Here is a 23,581-nt window from a genome sequence, read left to right on the forward strand (position 1 = left end):
AATAACACCATTCCTAAACAACTGCTACTAAATAATGGTATTTCTCCTGGAATATAAAAGCTGGAAATAAAGACTCCAAAACACCTGAATATTAACCAAGTCTACCGTTTTAATGTGCAGCAAAAGCTAATGCTTACATTTGAGGGAATTTCAAGCAAAATGTACAAAATGTACATTTGTACCAACATGAACAATATAATTCTTGAAAAAAAAGAAGAAAAAAAAAAAAATCAATAAACCCACAAAAACAAACAAAAGAAATCCTTAAAAAGTCTCTCAAATCCTGCACTATGCACTTCTACGTAGCACATTTTTGAAAGCTAACATCATACTATCACTATCATTATTTCTAACCCTCTTTTCTTTTGCATTTTATTCTGTGGTGTTGTATTATTCTCGCTCAGTGGATCATTAATTGAAAGATTTCTAAACTGCCTTACCTCCATCCACTGTGTAAAACAGGGTGTAAAAGCCAGTACATCAAGTATTAATAGTACACTTTTACAGTTTAATATCAGAGGGCTTGCTCTAGAAGCGTGCAAAGTGCATGATTTGAGGCAAAACACATCAGTAACACTGGCTACCAGTATGTGCTATAACAGTATATGGGTCAAGTACATTAAAAAAAACAAAGAATAAATAAAAATTCACATGAATATATTAGAAATTCTTTTTAAACACACAAATGTCTAAAAAGTCCCTTTTACAAAGCTACAAAAAAAAAAAAAAAATAGAAAAATTTACATGACACTATGGTGACACTAACTAATAGGTTCTGTATAAAACATGTGCAAAGCAATAAAGTTCATTGGCTTTTGACCTCGGAAAAAACAAATAATTCTTCAAGGACCTTCATCGTCAGAATAAATAACTAGGAGTGATCCCGAAAAAAATAGATTTAATGGCACGATCGATACCATCGCCATAATTACTAAAACACATACACAAAAGAAAAAAACCCAAAATGATGTTAACACTACTTAAGAACAGTTCTCAAAGAATTAAATGACACCTACTGTATATAAGCACTTTATGACAACTGACAAACCATATTTATTGAAAAAAACCTGCTTTTATCAATTTGACACAACAAACTCGCACAAAAAACAGATTGAAAAAAGATGGTGTTATTTCACTGTTTCTGGACACAGTAGTTTCTCTCCCAATCATACACCAGCTACCAGAAAGAGAGGATGAAGGTGCTTTCTCTGAGATGAGTGATGGCAGCAATCCTTTTTAAACTGCTGCTCATGTCGCTATACACACTCGGAGAAAAATGCCGTCTAGCTCTTTCCGCATACATGACTTCAGACACACACACACGATTTCCTAGTGCTGCTGTGATTGACAGATGACAGAGCATCATCTCTTCCCTTCTTCACATAGTGCATCCTGGTGCCAGGTCTTCCCCCGGTAAGTTACGTACACACACACACACACAGCTGTTCACATGATGTAAAAAAAAAAAAAAGAGATTCATCAGACCTGGCCAGCTTCTTCCAGTGCTCCATGGTCCAGTTCTGATGCTCACATGACCATTCAGTGGTCAGGAGTCAACATGGCTACTCTGACCAGTCTGCAGCTACACTGCCTCATACACAGCAAGCAGAGATGCACTTTTCAGCAATTTGTGCTACAGTAGCTCTTCTGTGGGATCGGACAAGATGGGCTACTCTTTGTTCCTCACACCCATAAGCCTTGAACGTGTTGCTGGATCACCGCTTGTCCATTCTTGGGTCACTTTAGTTTGACACTAATCACTGTTTACCAGGAACACCCCCACAAGACCTGCTGTTTCGGAGAAGGTCGTCTAACCATCACAATCTGGCTTGTCATAGTCACTCAGATCATTACACTTGCCCATTTTTCCTGCTTCCAACACATCAACTTCAATCTGTTCACTTGCTGCCTAATATATCCCACCATTTTAGAGGTCCCACTGTAACTAGCTAATCAAATGTCAATCAAAATTGCCAATCCGTTACACTATTCTGTTACTTTTAGCAAAAACATGTCAAAATCCAATGTCATGTGAGATCATGAGAGAAAACTAACGAGCGCTGCCTTTACACCAGGATCCTTTATAAAAGTCAATGTAGGTTTCTATCAGTTTTCACAAAGCGCTTATGTAATCTTATGAACATAGATAACTGAATTTAGCAGAGGCACAAATGGCATCAGTTTTGGAAGGAGCTTGACACATACCTCATCACAAAGAAGATAACATCATGGTTTATTTATTCTATGGAAGCCTAGTTCATAGTAAGCCAACGATAATTGGTTATTTAAAAAAAAGAGTTAGCCAGGAACAAAAACCTGACCTCTAACTATATGGTTCAGATGACATAACTAACGTTTTATCATCATTATTTTAATACACATCGACTCGAATGTTATTTCATGCTGTTTCGAGGACTAAAAAGTGATGTATGTGCACAGTGCATTCTGGGAAAGCACAGTCTCTAGGTCAGAGACATCACTGTTTAACAAAAAAAATGTAAATACTGTATAAGACTATCAGGAAGTGTTTTTTTTTTCCTTCCCTGTATTTCTGTATTATAGTGTTTTTGACGTCAGAGCAGGAACTTGAAAAGATATGTTTGGATCGAGTCTCAGTTCCCCCCCCCCAACCTCCAGATTGTATTTTGGGTTTCACAGTAACAGAAAAGTAATGCACAGTTTTGTTCAAAAACCAACAGGAACCCCATGACGGTAAAATCGTCTGATACAGTAACTACTGATACAGTGCGTGTCTTAATTTGTACCCAAGTGCTCTCATATCTTGCACCGTTTCTCAGAGATATTACAGAAAACAACTATTGGCACCTTCTAAAGCGTGTGATATGATTAAATATGGACTGAACCCAAGTTGATAAATACGACATGGAGCGATTAAAAGTTGTTCGAATTTACAACACATTCCAACAAACGCACATGGAGGTACACGTGGTAAATGTAATCATCTCCGTAAAGAAGATCAACGAGCTATAAGCCAACCGCTCTGGTCAGATGAAGGTGTTTTCTCGGCCAGCTTTACAGCTTCAGAAAAGTTTTCTTCGTAGAAATTGTTTCAGGTCACCAATTTTGCGACTCACCAGCTACAGCAACCGGGTACCAAAAGTTAAAAACAAATCTTCCTTCATTGTTTTTCGAGGTCAGGTAGAGATTAAATCAGTTGTCTGACATTCCCTGGAGAGTGAAGTTGTAAGCTTAGCAGCTACAGCCGGAATGTCCAGTTTGGAACAGCATGAGAGTGACTGGACACTTTACCTTGAATCCTACTTTTCTTCTCTCGTTATTGAACATCGAAGAGGAGTCGTGAAGTCTACTTGAATCCTGTTAATAATGAAAAAATATTATTTGTTCCAAAAGTGAATATAAGACAATTTGTATGCAGGATTTTTAAATAAGAACAATAATAGCTTTCCAAGAGGAAGCCAAACAGTCAGGTCGAAGAATGAGACAGCAGTGCTTTAGAGGAACAATGTGCAATGTAAAGCAGTCAAGAGGTGAAGGGGAAAAAAAAAGCAGGATTTATATTTTTAACCAAATATTGGGAGAATTTTCATGCTTGTGTATTTTTATATATAAGAGCAGTACTATGTAGGATTCAAGGCCACAGAGTGACAGATTTTCCAACTCGAGGCATAGATAATGTCGTTAATACAGTTGTTTTATTGGACCATGGTGACAAATCCAGTGGATTTGGGATTCTGAAATACAATTGGTAAAAGATTTTGCATCAAAACATTTCCATAAGAATGGGGTTCATAAGGGCTACACGACATTTACGCCGTTCATGACAGCTGAAAATATAAAGCATGGCTTCTGTAGCAGATCCTCTGTTCTGGTTAAATCGATCACATGCACAAGTAAATTATTTAGGTGAATGTAGCTCATCAGAACAGAGACTCAGCTACAGGGCTAAAGAAATGAGAAAGAGGACTTTTCCCCAGATTTTTTTGCATCACTACATACCAGATATCTGACACATTAGGTGCAAACACTTAGAAGGTCTAATATGCAGTGAGTAAAAATTTAATAAAAGGTATGTACGACAGATTATAAATTGACATAAGCGAGGCTTTTTCCGATAGCAGACGCCTTTAGAAATAAGCCGCTCTGCCAGCACTCATGAAGGGCTTGAGTCGTTCTCATGTAGCCTTATGCAGTTCATGCCAGAGTTTGTTACACAAAGGTTTGTAACAGTAAACCTCTGTCCGAATTGTAAATTCTGTCCTCTGAAACTGATCCAACATTTAACATAGTACACATATTAATGCTGCGTTGACTCAAGTCGGAAGTGGGACATCAGAACTCAGAATTACGTCATTATCCAACCTCCGTCTGCTCGAGATACGTAGTGAATTACTGATGTGTCAGTGTTCATCTCTGATTATCGACAAGCTAGCTAGCTAGCTTACAGCGTTATGTGAACACATCAGCCATAACATTAAAACCACCAGCCTAATAACAGCTCAGACCTGAACTCCACAAGACCTCAGATGGTATGCTGTGGTGTCTAGCAACAAGAATTTGTCAGTCCTGTATGTCCTGAGGTGGAGACTCCATGTATTGGGTTTGTTTGTCCAGCACATCCAACAGATGATTGATTGGACTGAGATGTGGGGAAGTTGGAGGCCGGGTCAACTCTTCATTATCTTGCTGAAAGATGTCTCTGCCTTTAGGGAATACTATTAGCATGAAGGAAGACACTAGGAAAGGGTCTGCAACAATGCTGAGGTAGGTGTCAACCACTGCATACAGGCACCATCCCACGTTTTAGAGATGCTCTGATGCTCAGTCGTCTAGTCCTCACTGTACTGGGTCCTTGTCACTCAGATCCTTACACTTGCCCATTTTTCCTGCTCCCAACACATCAACTTCGAGAAAGCGATTGTTCAATTCCTACATTAGATACTCTACCACTTGACAGGTGGCTATGCTGGTGGTTTTAATGTTACGGCTGTAAATTGCTGCATATACACAAACTCATTTAAAATACTGTTGTGTTGACACCATGTGATAAAAATCAGAATTAAGGAGACCTTCCTGACTTTTGGTGCATCGTTCCTAGTCGTTTGAGGTTTGGGAATTCCGAGTTACGGCTCCAGTCAAGCGCAGCGTAAGCACACACACATGCATGCACAAAGGATCGTTCACTCTCAGTGTCAAACACACACTGACCTGTGATGTATTTTGCTCCAACTAACATAAACATACTACCCAGAATGTAAAAGCCCAGGGGAACACAACTGAAGATACTAGATTCCTCTGGAGATTGTCCAAACCCCAGGTCCATTTCATGCAATATCAGAGAGAGAGAGAGAGAGAGAGAGAGAAAGGAGACATGTGAGCAGCTACTGATTTGATCGGACCAGGCAACATCCACGATGTTCCTGCACGCCAGGGTCTGGCTGGAATTTTCTAAAGGATGTTCAATGATTCAAAAATTGAAATTTCTCCGAAACTCGGGTGGTGTTTCGAAAATATAGGGTTGAACTACTCAAGATAATAATAAATGTTTAATAGTAAATTGATATGTTTTACCGGAAACTTTTTACCAGGTTACTTGATTATTAGAATTAATTAAAATGACAGACACATGACTTTAATGGATTGTAACTTCTCATGCAGGTTATCTAAAGTCAGTCCCTCCAGGATTTAGTGATTTTCCAAACGCAAAAATGAAGCAAAATGAGGAAAACTCTGTGATATTCGGAGGAGCTTGCAATTTTTCCAAAATGACTGCAGATTTGGGACGAGACACATCGTGTGATATCACAACACACAGCTATTATAGAAAGATAAAGAAGTTATTATATTAAAGAAATTATAGGAGTTTAAAAGAAGATTCCTGTGCTTACAATTCAATCAATTCATGTAGTTTTCCCTTAAAAAAAAAGAAAATGCAAATTGTCTCACAAATTTTGGAAAATAAAAGAAAGAAAAAGAAAATCAGGCTGAATCTACCACAAATAAACCTTGGAGAAATCCTGGAGAGACTGTATAGTGTGTGTTACTGTTTAGTTTACCCCATAACATTTTTTTTTTTACACCATGATTTGCTGGATTTTTAATAAAATGGAGCACAAACCGTTTCCGTTGTTGATTGGCTCTGTCGTCTCCCAGTTCATGGCTCTCTGGACGGCTTTCTTCCAGCGAGCATAACGGAACTCGCTCTCTATGTAGAAAAAGAGGGGGAAAAAAATCCACAGACTTTTAATCTTTCTCCGTTTCAAAGGTTTTTTTTTTTTGATTACGGAAAGACATTATTACACTTTAACAGTCCTTAATAAACACTAAAGCTACTAGTTATAACTAACTGTAGGAATACTCAAAGATCTAATGCAAAAAGTGGATTTGTTCAGATCCAGGAAAGCCAAAGAATACTAAATAATTCCTTGATTGAAGGCTTTCGACTGATCGAATGATCAAATATTCTTGTGCTGTTATCATGGCTGAAGCGGTTTTACCCTCTGGATTGATCTGGGGTTCGAATTTCTCAGAAGTGACATCAGTGAGATCCTCGGGATTCAAACTCCACACACTGACGCCCTCTGCTGCTCCTGCTGCCATGGCTGCTCCGAGTGCGGTCGTCTCCGGCATGGACGGCTTCACTGAGAGCACACGAACAGATAGAAAGTTCGATTAAATCTCTATACATGAAGGGGAAATGATCATGGATTATGTGACTTGTCTTTTTAAATACCAAAATATCACACAAAGGCAACAGATGATGAGTCAATGGGATGGCCATTGCTTAAAAAAGGGGATATATATATATTGATCAGGCATAACATTATGACCACCTGCCTAATATTGTGTTGGTCCCCCTTTTGTTCCCGAAACAGCCCTGACACGTCGAGGCATGGACTACACTAGATCTCTGAAGGTGTGCTGTGATATCTGGCACCAAGATGTTAGCAGCAGATCCTTTAAAGTTGCAAGGTGGGGCCTACATGGGTTACTGACCACTGCAGACCGGGAACACCCCACATGAGCTGCAGTTTTGGAGATGCTCTGATCCAGTGGTCTAGCCATCACAATTTGGTCCTTGTCAAACTCACTCAAATCCTTACACTTGCCCATTTTTCCTGCTTCTAACACATCAACTTTGAGGGAAAATGTTCATTTGCTGCCAAATATATCCTACCCACTAACAGGTGCCATGATGAGGAGATAATCAGTGTTATTCACTTCACCTCTCAGTGGTCATAATGTTATGGGTGATCGACGTATATTACTCATTTAACAATGAATAAGTGATGTAGAAAAGATTTTCTTACAGGAACAATAGTTCACATTATGAAGTGACCTCAATGATGTTCAAATGGCAAATTTAATATGAGACACAGACTAACTAAAAAACTTCACAGGCTGCAATTTGATAAAAAGGATAAATATATCAGGGAAAATTCCAGTCAATGTTTTATAATATGCAGCAGGGATCATTTTTCATGAAATCAGCATAAAAAAGGTAGCTTATCTCTCACTATTTAGACCGGTTTAGGCCTTTCACTATTATTAAGGCTTAGTAATAATCACACTCATCTGGAATTTCCCCCCCTGACAAAGAGGATTTTATACGGCCTCAAAGCCGACCCTGAAACACAAATCACGAAGGAGGCTTCGGTTACACGACTTACCTACTGGAATGCAGAGAATATCAGCCTGGAGCTGCATGAGGAGTCTGTTCGAGGTCATGCCTCCGTCCACCTGCAGCTGAGTCAGAGGAATCCCACTGTCCTGATTCATCGCATCCAGGATCTGAATCACGGATATGAATCACGAGTCATTTTAGTGATTCGTATCGCAGCGTTTCTCTGATTAGCGTTATTTGTGACTGAATGGCTCATGACTACAAAGACAAAAGGATGTTTTTGTATACTGATGGACGATACCTCTCGTGTCTGAAAGCAGACTGCTTCAAGAGCAGCGAAGGCCAAGTGACTCTTGTTGGTGAACTGAGTTAAACCGCAGATGATTCTGTTTGGAGAAAGAAAACAGTCAGCATTTATTTTAATATAAATTAAACAAGCTCTAATGTTGTTTCATGCTTAAAACGTCCAGGTTTATCTATATTATTTAGTATTATTTTTGATATGATTAGCACATAATTCTGTGTTAAAGACTCTTTAAAACCACAAAAAATAAAAAAACAGCTCGAACTTGCCCTCTGGCGCTGGGTTCCCAGTAGGGGGCGTAAAGACCCGAAAACGCAGGGACAAAGTAGCAGCCGTACGAGGTGCCGACCCCAGCGGCCAGGTTCTCTGTGGAGAAGGGAACATTGTTTTGTCATGGACAACAGTACTAGGTATAAACCTGTGCACAAATCTTTTATAAGGTGTATATTGTGTTTAACTCTGGATGGATTTTGTGCCTTTTTTGGTGTGTAAATATTCAGTACTGAATTTCTTTGTCATGTCACACTCCACAGTAGTGGTTAATGCTTCAAATGAAAGTGTGACACCTGAGGATTTAAGGATTTGCAGTTGTTCATAAGTACGTCTGTTTTTCTCTAGCTCTACTAAGGGTAATATATTCATAAAGAAGTTCCCAAAAAAACCAAACTTGATCTTCATCCACTAAAATCCAACAGAGGGAACACACCACACACAGAGTCCTGACTCATTTTTAATCAGACTTGCGGTGAGAAAATAATTCATCTGTTTAATACTGATTGAAAATATCTTATAAGCCGAAATCCATTTCTCCGGCAGACTGGAACACCAGTGTACTGGTAAAAATTGTGAATAAACTTTACTGGACATTTTCTATCCATCTATTATGCTTTCACCTGTTGATGGACTCACCGAGCTCTGTGGAACTCTCGATAATCCCGAGGTTATCTTTCAACCAGCGCACCACCGCCCCTGCTATAGCCACTGAACCCTGAGGAGAAATGAATGATTACATTTATCTCATTTTTTATACAACTGAGGAATTGAGAGTTAGAGGCCTTGCTCAAACCCAACAGCACCATAACCACTGAGTTACCACTTCCACACAGTTCAGCAATCATGTAATGAATACTGGATGGATACTGTTTCATTCACCCACTCAAAGTGTTTTTTTTTTTTTTAGAGCAAAGATGCATTAAAAATGAAATAAGAGACGTGCATCAATAAAAAAAAAAAAAAAAAGAATGTTACCTCTAATGCATAGCAGGCTGGCTTGTCTCGCCCCAGTTTATACGCTACTGTTGTTAAGAGGCCGTGATCGGACATCACCGGCTGCAGAAAAAAGTAAGAAAGAGCTTAGACAGAAAAACAAAAACAGATTAATCATCTACAGATAGCAATGAATGAGGAATACCTTTGTTCCCGTGTTTCTGAGTAGGAAGCAGCCAGTCCCGTAACTGAAAGAAAAGAGAGATATGAGTCAGGGGTGGAGGATAAATATGATAAAGCAAAATGTTACTGTTGGTCTTAGGCTCACGATAATTTGTTGTATCCCTCCATGGTTTGGGAAAAATACACATTCATGACAGGCTCTTAGAAATCAAGCAATGAAAAATAAGTACAAAGTTTAGTTCTCATTTTATCCCTAATTTAGTCTTTTTGTCCATTTCAGCTACCAACTGTGGAGGGTGAAAACTGACACGTGCTTCCTCAAAAAGACAGTCACTGCATGTATTCAAACTGCTGCTCATGCTGTGGTGTAACACAGTTGGAAGAAACACCATCTCCCCTTTTCCACATATATAATCACGCTGTGATTGACGGGAGAGATTAGGACATTCGTTCCACTCAGAGAGCAAGGACAAGTTTGGCCTCTTGGCTCCTGGCCACAGCTTGCTTTTGCATCGGCGACATTCAAACTCTTTGTGCTCTTTATGTTGCACCAATCAGGAGCCAGAGCCCTATACTTGCCTCATGGATGTTCCACAGGATTAAAAGTAACTGTAAATGAAAATGGCTGTGGTATAAGAGAAAGAAAACGCACTAGGACCTGCTGTTTTAAGAAAATAATAAATTCTGGGGTTGTACTAAGATAACTCCACCCCCTTGTTGAACATTTCCCTATAACAGCATGTGCTGAAGATATACTCAGGTTTCCTAAACCTCCTATCAGCACCTATGATGCACTTAGAAAGCACATGATTTGATAATGTCTCCTGATTGTCACACAGTCTACCGCTAATACGAGGGACTATGCTCTGGACCATTTATGGTTTTTTTTTACATTTATGCCATTTCGACTGCCATTTCGAGCACCATACATTTCATCTCATTTATACATCTGAGCAGTTGATAATTAAGGGTTTAACCTTAACCACAGAGCTACCACTTCCTCAATCAGCAATGTGTTAAAGATAAATAATAACGTACGTGTTTTTGGCCTGGCCGTCCTGAAAGCACATCTGTCCCACAAGAGCGGCAGATTGGTCCCCTAAACACTTCAGTGAGAGGAAACAAGCACTTCAGTAATGTAAAAGCACTACAGTAATATCTACAGTATACAGTTATTCATATAAAATATACAATATTGTATTATAAGCATTATAATTAAAAAAAAAATGCAAGTTACCCCTGATATTGGAATACCAGTCAGTGGACCAGATTTCTGTGAAAGCAAAATAAATAAATAAATAAATAAATAAATAAGACAATAGACAGACTTTCCCACTCATCTCAGAGTGATTCGACTGTCAATCATTTATTAAAAGCCTCCACCAACAGTAAACATCTGTGAAGAACTAGGTGAGTACTCAGTGATTAAAGCATGCCTTATCAACCAGCTCCTTATCCACTTTCTAACATAATTTTTTCTGTAAATGAAGGGAGCATGCAAAAACATGAAGGAGAGATCCACAGCACGGCCACCGGGTCAGAAAGTGCCCTTGAAGAAGCAACACAAAATCCTCAAGTGCTGTTTGGAAAGACGGCTCTCGATCTAGTGGCTAACAGCAGGTGAAGTCAGCTCATGGCATTCAGCCAATGTGCCGTGTAACGAAGAAATTTCAACCCAGTACATTTCCAACAACCGGTCAATAGAGAAAAATTACCTGAGCCTACCAATTGAACTGGTACAGTTTTTGTACACCTTGCAGAATCTGCAAAATCTTAATATTTGAAGAAATTTTGAAAAGGATTTTATTCAAGAACTTATTTTCTCATAAATACTGACTTTCAGAAGACACTGAAATGTTTTCCTAGAAGTTACACCAAATATCCTGTGCCTCAAATACCCCCCCATAATTGAAAGGGGTCAATTATGTAGGTTTTTCTGTAATATGAAGGATTTTTCCGAAGAACAGTGGTCAGGACAAACATGAAGAATGATCACAAAACACTAAAACAGTCAATCATCCAGGTAACAACACACTATAATAATAATAATAATAATAATAATAATAATAATAATAATAATATCATCATCATCGTCGTGTCTTGTGGACAAGATGTAATCATCTGGTATGTCAAATAGTTCAATTCAGGACAAAACTAAATAAATAAAAAACAAAATGCATTATTATTTCATTAATTATTATTTATTATTAATTTATTTATTAATTATTATTATTATCATTTTGCGCATTCTGCAAGGTGTATGTAAACTTATCATCTCAAGAGAATACATACAGTTCTGGTCAATATTACTGTCCGGTAGATCATAAAATATGTTAAATTCTTTGGGTCAGAATCTTCTAATAGGATGTTACATTAAATAAACAGCCTTCAAAATATTTTGTATTGATCAGCTTGGTTGAAGGAGGTTTTGATTAGTTTTCTGTAACTGAACCTCAAGTACTAATTCTTTTATAAAAAGCAGAACATTTTCCTTGAAGGATGGACACAGTAAATTTGGATTTGAAGACTTGCTTGGTCAATTTTCTCATGCTCCTTTCTCTGCCTCCTCAGGTCAGCTCCATAAATGCAATGAGATGAGGGGATGCCTTAGAAGATTTTATTATTGTTTGTATTTGACATTACAGGAAATGGAATAAAAGTGACTTTTGGAAGCTTTAAGACCATTATGTTATGTCACATATGGAAATTTCTTACAGGTTAGCAATTTCATGGCAACTGGGAAAAGATCTGTTCATCACTGATGTGAATTTTTTATTATTATTTTTTGTAATCATACAAAATAAATGTACACAGGTCCAAACATTTAGGTAGTTTTCAGAAAATATTTCAGCATCTTGACCAGAACTGTACCAGTACAACTAAGTGCTGTGTTTAAAACACTCTCAGATTACTAGGACCCTCCTGCAGCAGAGTTTTGCTCAGAGACTAATGTTGGAAATGCACCACTAGATGGAATGGGATAAAAAGGGAAGTCAAAGCGAACCAGGGGAAGGGAAAAGAGACTCGTTTTCCCCAGAAACGACAATGTCAATAATATCAGTCAAGACCTACTCACCAGACTAGAACTGATTTTCTATCAGAAAGCCCAAAGAAATGATAAGACACAAAGGTTGACAAATTGTGATAAAAAAAAAAGGATCTTTCACAAGGCTTGCAAATCCAATCAGGGACAAAAATGAATAATTAAAGCCCCTTTTTCCAGATTTCTCCTTAATTACAATTTTTAATGTTAAATAATTATATACAGTTGGATGAGTATTCACCCTCGTTGATCTACAACCTCAAATGAAATGGACTTAACTGGGATTTGAGGTCATGAATCTACTCCCCAGAACTAATTCAGAGCTTTCACAGGAGTGAGGGTGAATACGTACGAAATGATTTCACATAAAACATCACCAAGCTGTCTCACTGAGCTTACCATTAAACCGTAGATCTCTGAAGAACTCCTGACTTTTGGCAGAATTTCCATCGGTATGCCAAAATAGCTGGAACAAAAGACATTCCAGTTTAATGAACAATTCAGCTGTGCAAATACTTCACATTGTTTTGTGGCATCTAAACACAATAGTGCCTGTGAGAAGCAGAACTACAAGCTGTGTTTGATTTTCTGTGTGTGTGTGTCTTACGTGCAGAGGTCAGGATCCCAGTCCATAGTGTGTATATTGAAGAGCATGGTCCTGCTTGCATTGGTCACGTCTGTAACATGGACACCTCCCTTCTTTCCACCAGTTAGGCACTGAAACATAGCGAGCGTGTGTACTGTGATGGACACCTTTCCGATATAATGAAAGTCTACTAACAAACATTACAGACCCGAAGGTATGCATTAGTCATGTTTTTGGCATCTGTTTTTCTGTTTGTTTATAATGTGAGTGACATTTAAGTGAGAATCACAAAACAGACTTATGCTTCATATGTTCACACTGCACAATTTTAGCCTTGATTTTCACTGAAATCGCCAACAAATGCCCAAAATCGATTGGCGCTCGTTCACGAGTGACATTATCAAAGACACGATCTGAGAGAATCGCCAATGCATCGCTGATGCCTGTGAAATATTTGGCATGCTAAATAATCTGGACCTGTCAGCGACTTAAAATCCCGCAGTGTGAAATGAGTTGTGACTGAAAAATACATCGGTAATGAGAGAGCAAGATACAGGGCAGCGGGAAGTTCGGGAAGGAGTTATGCGTTTGGTTGTGAAACGCAGTTTGCGGACCAGACCGAATGTCTTCCTACTGTGAAGTCATCCTGTGTAACCTCCTGTCACTTAGCCATCATGAATTGTGAACACAGCAATTCCCAAACTGTGCCGCAATTCCCGTGAATGTGAACGCAACTCATACTTGGGTCTGCAATTTTTCAGGAAGTAAAGTGACCTACACTTGCATTTCAGCCAATGATAATCATTAGTTTCCATAACACACATGAAGCATGAGTGGAACATTAAGGGATACAGAAGAGGTGAGATGCAAAATAGCAGCAAAATAAAAAAAACAACAAAAATAAATACATACTAATGTATTTATACTATATACTATATTATATTAAAGTTATCTGGGGTTCTTCATGTGCATTTATGATGATAAACACAGATGGACTGGGGTTCGACAGAATCAAGGCAGTCTGAATTCAGGGCATTCCAGCAAACGAGCCCAGTGTGAAAACCACCCCAGAACTAAAAAGCCTGAAATCTTTAAATGTAATTAAAGCATGCTAGAATTTTAAGACAATGTTAATTGGTTTTAGTAACCTTCAACGTCTAGAGGACTCACCCATATGAGCCAGGAGTCAACGGTCCCGAACATGGCTGTGTGTGAAAGCACGGCCTTGCGCACCTCCTCTACGTTGTCCATTAACCAGCGTAGCTTCACCGCACTGAAGTAGGTGCTGATGGGAAGACCAGTCTTGTGCTGGAGAAGAGTGAAGATGAGGTGCACTTTTCTGTGCTTCAGCTATGAGTTATAGTGTACGGTACTGTGCAAAAGTCTTAGGCACGTGTAAAGTAATTGCTGGAAAAACAATGATACTTCAAAAATAATCAGGTGTAGATATTACTAATAAAATAATCTACTAGAAGAAGCAGGAAATTTAAACATGGGGAAAAAACAGTGTCTTTTTAAGATTTAAGTAAATCTTTATGACACAATGGTACTTTCATGTGACTGAGAAACTCGAACGTGAAAATGTGAGAGTCTTTCCACGTTAGAAAACTCCTAAACACTGGAGACTCCTTCCATTCAAAATGAGATATTAATGTATATAATAAAACCAGTGCATTACTGTAAACCTGTAAACCTGCGATGTGTGAAATTAAACGTCAACCTGACCAGAATCGAGAATATGCAAGTATATAATACATAAAGAAGAAAAAATGTAAAAACTAATTAAACCTGTTGGATGCCGAACTTGTATTTGTGTATTCAGGTGTGATCCTTCCAGCTTAACTGGTCACATAGTTGTTAACAACAGACGATGTCTCTTATTAAACCCGTAGTTTAAGAAAATGCTATTTCAGTGTATTCCTAGTCTTTCCCTTTATGCTTATATGTATTACATAGTTTATTAAATAGTTTATTGAGATCCTGTATTTTCATTTCTCTAAATGAGCCAGTTTTGATTTCCTGCTTGCATTTAACTCATTCGAGATCAGACGAATGGTTTGTTTGGTACACGCTGAAAAGTTAAGCAAAGAAACCACACCCGTTTAACACATTCCACAAAGCGTGACAAAACAGAAAGGCCAAAAAAAAAATATTACTGCTATTTCGTTAAATTTCATTCTGCTAGTCTTGAACTGCGTCTAAAGGGCTGCTACAGAATCAGTCAGCAGAGTCACATGATGACAAATAAATAAATAAATAAATAAATAAATAACAGTAATTTTTGGCGCTTCCTCAAAGATTTCACTGATTTTATCTTTATAAGACAAGATAAACTTTTATTCGTCCCACATTGGGGAAATTTCCAAAGGGTTTCCTAGATTAGACGGTCTGATCCAGCAGTGTGCAGATGTGCAGCTGAGTAAAATCAACAGCATCTAATAGAAATTATCCTTGCAAGTTTATTAGAGCAAACATCCCACCTGAACGACTTGTGTATCAATGTTCATAATTATTATTCAGTTTTCTGATTTAAACTAATTTCAGTAACATTCTGGTCTATTTTACCAAGTACTACATTACCCACAATGCCTAACTGCTGATAGTGAGAGTTCTTGAGAGACTTCATCTCTACTTAAAAGAACAGTGCTTTAATCCTTACATCTGTCTAATCTATAAACTCAGCCCAAAGTGACGAGGGTCCGGGTGTCACACTGACCTCTCCGTCACCCTTGAGCTGTTCTTACCTTCAGGTGATTTTTGTTCCTTCCTGGCGTGTTTTTGATGAGTCTCTCCACAGTGGACTGTGTGCGCAGATCCAGCCACACTACACAAATACAACATCGGGATTTAATCAGTGCACACTGTACAGCTCCAAATCAGATACTGATATATGGTTTAAGCGCACTTACCGATCGCATTGTAAAGTGGCTCGCCTGTTTCTTTATCCCAGACCAGTGTGGTTTCTCGCTGATTGGTTACACCGACAGCTAAAGGAAGGAAAAATGATAAAAGATTGTTAATGAATTGAAATAAGAACAAGAGGATAAGAAGAGAGGGGAACAATCTGGACGGTTGGAACAGAGTGGTATAAAAAGTGGTATCAAGTAACACTGTTACAGAAGACTTAACTAACTAGCTGGTCACTAATACAGCAATACCTCGCAGATCGGCGTCTCACGATTCGCGGCTTCACTGATCTGCAAATTTTTCATTGGAACCTAACTAATTTGCATCTGCGGATTTTTTGCAGACCCTCAAAATCCTGCAAAAGTGTTTCCGGCTAATTTCGTGGCCGTTTATACATTTTCACGCTTTTTAATGCGAAATTATTAAGAGAAATATAGTTTATTAATTTAGTAATATAAACATAAAAGTAAAATGGACAAAATATCAATATAAATAAAATCTAAATGTTATTTTAATGATATCGAACGTTGCCGATATCACGTACGTACAGTACAGCCATTATGACACGCTATTGGCTGGAAGGGTTGGAAGTAGCAAATCACAGAGCATTAACAGTTTTACCTAGCTGCTGATTGGCTGGTAGCTACGATGTGCGTATATTTCGTGAATAAGTGCTCTCAGTGATTTTTCCCCTTGGTTTTTATACAGGCGATACTGTAGTCCAGTGGTTTTCAACCTGTGGGCCACAACGGTGTTGCAGGGGGGCCGCTATTATCAATAGAAATAATATTGCTAACATATGAAAAATGTGTAGTGTGTAAAGAAACTGGACATTTGGGCGGGCGAATTTGCAAATCAAAATCCGAATCGTTTGAGAATTTGTCACATTTTTTGTCAGAAGAAGCCACGAGCCTGCCCACCTCATTTAAAAAGCTGATTGAAGAGCATCTCCAAGGACTGAAGAGCCAGCTGCATGACTACTTTCCATCTCCAGATGTTCAGGTTACCTGGATTGAAAATCCTTTTGCAAACTTGTGTGAGGGAGCCGTCACAAGTTTAAGTGCAAAAGACCACGACAGCCTCATTGACTTATCTCGTGACAGTGCTTTAAAATTTACGTTTTCTCACAAAACTTTGACGGATTTTTGGATTGATATTCTCTCAGAGTATCCAGATCTTTCTGACAAAGCTCTGAGGTTTTGATGCAATTTCCAACAACATATTTATGCAAAACAGGATTTTCTGTATTGGTGGCACTCAAGACAAAATACCGGAATAAGCTTAACGTCGAGCTTGATCTTCGCTTGCAACTTTCTTCACTTCAGCCCGACATACAGCGCTTAGTCAATGCTAAACAGCACCAACCTTCGCATTAGGTGAGTGACAGATTGTTGTTTATCGTTTATGATGTCTAATTGTCATGTGAACAAGTGAAGAAGTTTTTTTTTTTTTTTGCACGTTATCCGTTTTATTAAATTTGTACTTTAACACATTTAAAAATAAAAGCGTCAGGAAACGGGTTTGATCGCGGTCTCAGCTTCCCTTGTGTCTTTGTTTTTCTCTTTAACGTGCCAGCTGCACGCAGCTCAGCCGCTCTGTGGTTTCTCTCTCTTAAATTGTTCAATCTATATATGCTCTCGATTTGCGCTTCTCACTCGAGCCTGACTCTAGTCTTGCTTTGTCCAGTGTTGGAGTTCTCTGCCTGAATGGATTTGTTTTCCCGTTTACTTAAGAATTGTCAACCTGGGTGTCTCGGGGCTTGGTGACCTGTTATGTACATTTTCTGTTTATTCAACATTACCAGTTTATTCAATAAAGACAGTTAACAGTCTTGCTTCTGAGTACTCAGTTACTAACCCGACACAAATAGCGGGTTCATTTAAATTTTTTGCAGTGGGCCGCGGAAACATGTGTGTTTGGTTGTGTGGGCCGCGAGTTAAAAAAGGTTGGGAACCACTGCTGTAGTCTATTTTTATGTCAAACATTTATTTCTTTTTTAAGGGTAATGTATTAAGCTAACTTTTAAATGAAATTCAAGTGTTTAGGGAGCATGATTGGGGTTTAAACAGTATTAGCATTTTTAGTAACTCCACCGAACATTCGCGAAACCTCGTCATTCGCGATGGGTCCTGGAACGTAACCTCGCGGATGTGTGAGGTATTACTGTAATAATAATACCATGTTACTGAGAATCTTATTCACAGCATGAGAATCTTATCAAGTGCTTGTTTTGACCAAATTTTTAAAAATTCTAGCCAACACAGGACACACTATTTCTTATTGTCTTCTTGTTAACTGACCAAAAGGCTACAATAGGTCAAAGAATCACTGTTTACAACTGTGCTGAGCAGAACAGCATCTCAGACCACACAAAACCTCAGACTTTCAACTGGACCCAAGCCCCAAGAGCAGGTCAACTAAATGTAAAGCTCAAGACTTAAGAAATAAAAGCTCAGGACATTATAAATAAAATCCGACTGAAAATGAATTACAAAAAAAAAACAAAAGAAAAACAATCCTATGATGGAACTGGGTAGAACCACACATCTGTCACACAGCTGGATAACCTGATAGAATAGGATGCTTTTTATTTGCGCTTTCTGTTGCGTCACTGTAGAAATAGGTACGTTTTAAATCAATATCGTACAAAGAACGTAACTATTTCTAATTTTCTAATAAACGTATATCGACATCAGTGACTACTGTATTGTTTTCTTATGCTGTATTTCTTTAAATGTTGTCTATTTATTTCTAATTGTTGTTTTAAAATTCCTGTTTTGACTCTGTTCTTATATTCACTCTACTTTCTATCATAAACAGTATTTTGTACTGTATATTTGTACTGTGTTTGATTGTGTATGTGACCAACAGAATAGGGAACAACTAATCATACACATCCACAGAGGATCCACATTCAGACAATTGTGGTTACAGCAACCAGACGGACTGTAATACCTTTGATGTTGGAGATATCGATGTTAAGGTGCGTCAGTTTCTCGCAGGTTCGGTCCATGCACTCGTACACAGACTGCAGAATCTCTTTGGGGTCCTCTTCCACCCAGCTGCAGAGAGGAAATCAATGTGTGCGTTATTGAACAAGCATTTTTACTGATGTAACTGAGGCTTCTGTGATGAACTGTGATTTCTTTCAAACAGCAGTGGATTATTCATTTAAAAATACAATATTAATAGCCCAGGAGGAGGAGGAGCAGAAGGAGCAGGAGGAAGAGGAGGAGGAGGACGAGAAGGAGGAGAAGAAGAAAGAGGAGAAGGAGGAGAAGGTGGAGGAGAAAGAAGAGGAGGAGGAGAAAGAGGAGAAGGAGGAGGAGAATAAAGAAGAGGTGTAGGTGAAGGAAGAGGAGGAAAAGAAGGAAGAGGAGGAGAAAGAGGAGCAGGGGAGGAGAAGGAGGAGGAGGACAAAGAAGAGGAGGAGGAGGACAAAGAAGAGGAGGAGAAGGACAAAGAAGAGGAGGAGGAGGACAAAGAAGAGGAGGAGGAGGACAAAGAAGAGGAGGAGGAGGACAAAGAAGAGGAGGAGGAGGACAAAGAAGAGGAGGAGGAGGACAAAGAAGAGGAGAAGGACAAAGAAGAGGAGGAGGAGAAAGAAGAGGAGGAGGAGAAGGACAAAGAAGAGGAGGAGGAGAAAGAAGAGGAGGGAAAGAAGGAGGAGGAGGAGAAAGAAGAGGAGGAGGAGAAAGAAGAGGAGGAGGAGAAAGAAGAGGAGGAGGAGAAGGACAAAGAAGAGGAGGAGGAGAAAGAAGAGGAGGAAAAGAAGGAGGAGGAGGAGAAAGAGGAGAAGGAGGAGGAGAATAAAGAAGAGGTGTAGGTGAAGGAAGAGGAGGAAAAGAAGGAAGAGGAGGAGAAAGAGGAGCAGGGGAGGAGAAGGAGGAGGAGGACAAAGAAGAGGAGGAGGAGGACAAAGAAGAGGAGAAGGACAAAGAAGAGGAGGACAAAGAAGAGGAGGAGGAGGACAAAGAAGAGGAGGAGGAGGACAAAGAAGAGGAGGAGGAGGACAAAGAAGAGGAGAAGGACAAAGAAGAGGAGGGAAAGAAGGAGGAGGAGGAGAAAGAAGAGGAGGAGGAGAAAGAAGAGGAGGAGGAGAAGGACAAAGAAGAGGAGGAGGAGAAAGAAGAGGAGGAGGAGAAGGACAAAGAAGAGGAGGAGGAGAAAGAAGAGGAGGAAAAGAAGGAGGAGGAGGAGAAAGAGGAGGAGGAGAAAGAGGAGAAGGAGGAGGAGAATAAAGAAGAGGAGTAGGTGAAGGAGGAGGAGGAAAAGAAGGAAGAGGAGGAGAAAGAGGAGGAGGAAGAGAAGGAAGAGGAGGAGAATGAGGAGCAGGGGGAAAGGGGGAGGAGGACAAAGAAGAGGAGGAGGAGAAGGACAAAGAAGAGGAGGAGGACAAAAAAGAAGAGGAGGAGGAGGAGAAAGATAAGAAGGAGGAGGAGCTGGCATCAATAGGCAGGATTAGATCTGCATGGTGATAAATACATTATTAGCTGTATCTGTAGCTGATAGATTTCCTGTATCAGGTTATTTCCAGCTGTGTTTTCCAGCTGCTGTGGCTGTCTTCGCAGTGAGCGTATGTGTGTGAGTACTCACCCCTCTTTAGGGAAACTTTGCTGAATCTCGACTTGATGGTGACTAAGCAGCTCTGCAGTTTTTGCGTTAAACACCTGCATTAAAAATAAAAGAGAAGTCAGTTTTACTTCATGTCTTCATGCAAAATAAACAATGCAGATTCTAAATAAAAAAATACATACACCATACACAAGTTTCACTTTCATAGCATGTCTATAAAAAAACACTTTATCCAAATGGGTTGTTTTGTAGCCAATGAGATGGAACACTATAAATATTAAGGCAGAAGTGTCTGGTTCATCTGACATGGAATCACCCAGCAACATTTCATGCAAAATCTGCCCTCAGAATTCGACATTTATAATATTATATTTGTAAAATAGACGAACGAAACCTAAGAGGAGATTGTGGCTTTCTCTGAAGACCTCATTTGTTAATCATGCTAACCCACATGGGGTCACGACCTCTAGTTGGGAGTTTCTGCTTTACATATGGCTAAGAGAGACGAAAGTTTATATAACGGACGGTGTGAAAACTTCTCACCATGTAAATGGTTTTCCCAGCAAATATTTTTTTGCACATATTACAGTGCTTTTAGAAATATTTTCACACATCATGTGTCTATACATGTACACACAGATCTGCCATAACATTATGACCACCTGTCTTAAATTTAACAGTAAATGCTAGGACAAAAAGGTTTCCCAGCAGAATCCTGTCCAGAGCATCACACTACCTCTAACAGCTTGCCTACTTTACATAGTGTACCCTGGTGCCATCTGTTCTCTAGGTAAGCAACACACACACTTATAATGTATTAAAAAATGTGATTCATCAACCCAGGCCACCTTCTTCCATGGTCCAGTTCTGATGCTCAAATGTTCATTGTAGGCGTTTTCAAATGGCGTACAAGGGTCAGCATGGTTACTCTGACTGGTCTTCGGCTACGCGGCTCCACACACAGCAGGCTGTGATGACCTGACACCTTTCTAGCAAAGCCAGAATGAGCTTTTTCAGCAGTTTGTGCTACAGTAGCTCTTCAGTGGGATCAGACCAGGAGGGATAGCCTTCACTTCCACACTCGCACCTTGTCGCCGGGTCACCGCTTGTCCTTCTTTGGGTCACTTTTGGTAGTTACTTAACCACTGTATACTAGGAACACACCACTGCTGTTTTGGAGACGCTCCGACTCTAACCATCACAGTTTGGCTCTCAGATCTTTACTCTTGCCCGTTTTTCCCCTGCTTCCAACACATCGATGTTCACTTGCTGCCTAATTATCTCACAGGTGCCATTTGTGACAGTGTTAATCAGTGACTTTAATATAGGGACAGTCTCTCCATCACCCTAACTTTAACTGCCCTTGTGTACTATTTATACAACAACACAGACCACTTTTCCAGTCCTAAAGCTGCAGACATGGTGAGGAAGCTCAGACTTGGCAGTGTGTGAGGTGTTTAAAGGAGCTCAGGAGCAGTGGGAGGGTGCGAGTGCTCTGTTCAGTATGAATGCCCTCATTGACATGTAAAGCGCGTCCTGATGCCCATGTGTCATTGCGTAACTGAATATATTCACCATATTTACATGCACAGCACTAGCTCACAGACAGAAACGCATTTGTGCTGCTGTGTATAACATTTTAAAACAATCTTCTTATAATATCTCACTATATTATAACCTGAGAAAGGGTCTGTGCTGGGCAATAAAAAAAAAATCAGCACTTTGTGTGCGTCCTAATCAGCACACAAAGTGCACTTAAGAGTGTCAATGGATCAAGTCTAACCCTAAACAGGAAAAATACAAATTAATAAATAAATGAATGAAAAAAGGTTAGTATGGAGAGCTGGTCATACATTAATATCTGTACACTATTTGGCTGCATAATGTACTTACTTTACTCTTGAGCAGATATACTCTATATGGTTTGAGACGTAGAGCCAATATGACGTTAATCGCGTTATAAGGGATTATAAATGCCTGTGTGAGATCATGAGATCTTGAATTATCTAGTCTCTTATCTAGTTTATTTCCGAGCCACAATTACACACACATGGGCTGTGTGACACTCTGAGCTGGACTTGAGCTAACACTCGGTATCTGAACAGATCCTGTATGCTAACAAGGACACGCAGGACTCTCGGTTCAAAAGAGAAAACAGAGCTTCATTCCAACAAGCCACAACGATATCGGATTGTAACTTACCAAGAACCGAGTAGAGCTAGTGCCCTGGTCGATTGCTGCTACAAGAGGGCCGAGCATGATCCGGTTAGATGAAGCGGCCATCGCGCCATTCATTGGCGAATGCTGGCAGGGAACACGCGCTTCAGATCCGGCACGGGGGTTGACAGGCAGAGCTGCGCATGCGTGGCAGGCATCCGCGGCCTGGATGACGCAAGTGGGGCGGAAAAAAATGGGGGAGGCGCTATGCAAATAAGCTGGGGCCGTTTTCGCTATATGAACGCAGCGCTGTGGAATTCTCGAATGTGATTGGTCAGATGGTGTCGCCTCCAGATGGCAGCTGTAAAAGGTAAAGGACGGGTATATGGCCAAAAGTTTTGGGACACCCCTCTCCAAATCATTGAGTTCAGGTGTTGGACTCGGTCCCTTAGTTCCAGTGAAAGGAACTCTTAATGCTTCAGCATACCAAGACATTTTGGACAATTTCATGCTCCCGACTTGGTGGGAACAGTTTGGGGATGACCCCTTCCTGTTCCAACATGACAAAGCAAGGTCCATTAAGACATGGATGAGTGAGTTTGGTGTGGAGGAACTTCATAGGGTCCTGACCTCAACCTGATAGAACACCTTCCCCACAGGGAAGTGGTGGCTCACACAGTTAAGGCTCTGGGTTATCCTTTGGAAGGTTGGGGGTTTGAGCCCCAGCACTGCCAAGCTACCGCTCTTGGGTCCTGGAGGAAGGCCCTTAACCGTCCCTGCTACAGGGACACTGTATCATGTCTGACCTCCAAGGATGGGATGTGCGAAGAAAGAATTTCACTGTGCTGTAATGTATATGTGACAAATAAAGGCTATGAATTAGAGCAGAGGCTGCTCCTTGCACTGGAATGAAACCTAACACCTGAATCCAATGAGTTGGAGGGGTGTCCCAAAACTTTTGGCAATATAGTGTAATATTAAGGCACTTGTTTCTTAATCAGTAAATACTTTTCTAAA

General features: G+C 39.8%; 1 protein-coding gene across 3 annotated transcripts; it reads right to left on the reverse strand.

Moving 5' to 3' along the window:
• Positions 1-91: 91 nt before the first annotated feature.
• Positions 92-22,814, reverse strand: gk (glycerol kinase). 3 transcript variants are annotated; one of them, XM_058380538.1, is made up of 21 exons: positions 22,610-22,768; positions 20,429-20,502; positions 18,788-18,894; positions 15,835-15,912; positions 15,670-15,749; positions 14,096-14,233; positions 12,947-13,056; positions 12,739-12,805; positions 12,373-12,390; positions 10,534-10,569; positions 10,335-10,402; positions 9,319-9,361; positions 9,156-9,236; positions 8,817-8,895; positions 8,177-8,273; positions 7,905-7,989; positions 7,650-7,770; positions 6,477-6,620; positions 6,098-6,184; positions 5,188-5,274; positions 92-3,336 (listed from the first exon to the last, which is right to left on the reverse strand). In XM_058380538.1, exons 1-21 carry the CDS (start codon positions 22,700-22,702, stop codon positions 3,326-3,328), a joined length of 1,704 nt encoding a protein of 567 aa, XP_058236521.1. In that variant the 5' UTR covers positions 22,703-22,768; the 3' UTR covers positions 92-3,325. The 3 variants fall into 3 exon arrangements, with proteins under 3 accessions (XP_058236521.1, XP_058236523.1, XP_058236522.1); XM_058380540.1 differs by lacking the exon at positions 5,188-5,274 and having other exon boundaries at positions 22,610-22,814; XM_058380539.1 differs by lacking the exon at positions 12,373-12,390.
• Positions 22,815-23,581: the final 767 nt, after the last annotated feature.

The sequence above is a fragment of the Hemibagrus wyckioides genome, linkage group LG26 (assembly GCF_019097595.1).
Source record: "Hemibagrus wyckioides isolate EC202008001 linkage group LG26, SWU_Hwy_1.0, whole genome shotgun sequence".
NCBI lineage: Eukaryota > Metazoa > Chordata > Actinopteri > Siluriformes > Bagridae > Hemibagrus > Hemibagrus wyckioides.

What these genes read in the sequence shown, in the direction of transcription:
- gk (XM_058380538.1), bottom strand. Translation starts at nt 22,702, where the DNA reads ATGAATGGCGCGATGGCCGCTTCATCTAACCGGATCATGCTCGGCCCT. An exon ending in TCAGAAACACGGGAACAAAG is followed by an intron (nt 9,237 to 9,318) that starts GTATTCCTCATT and finishes TTTTTTCTGCAG; the next exon opens with CCGGTGATGTCCGATCACGG. An exon ending in ACCCCAGATCAATCCAGAGG is followed by an intron (nt 6,185 to 6,476) that starts GTAAAACCGCTT and finishes TTTTCTACATAG; the next exon opens with AGAGCGAGTTCCGTTATGCT.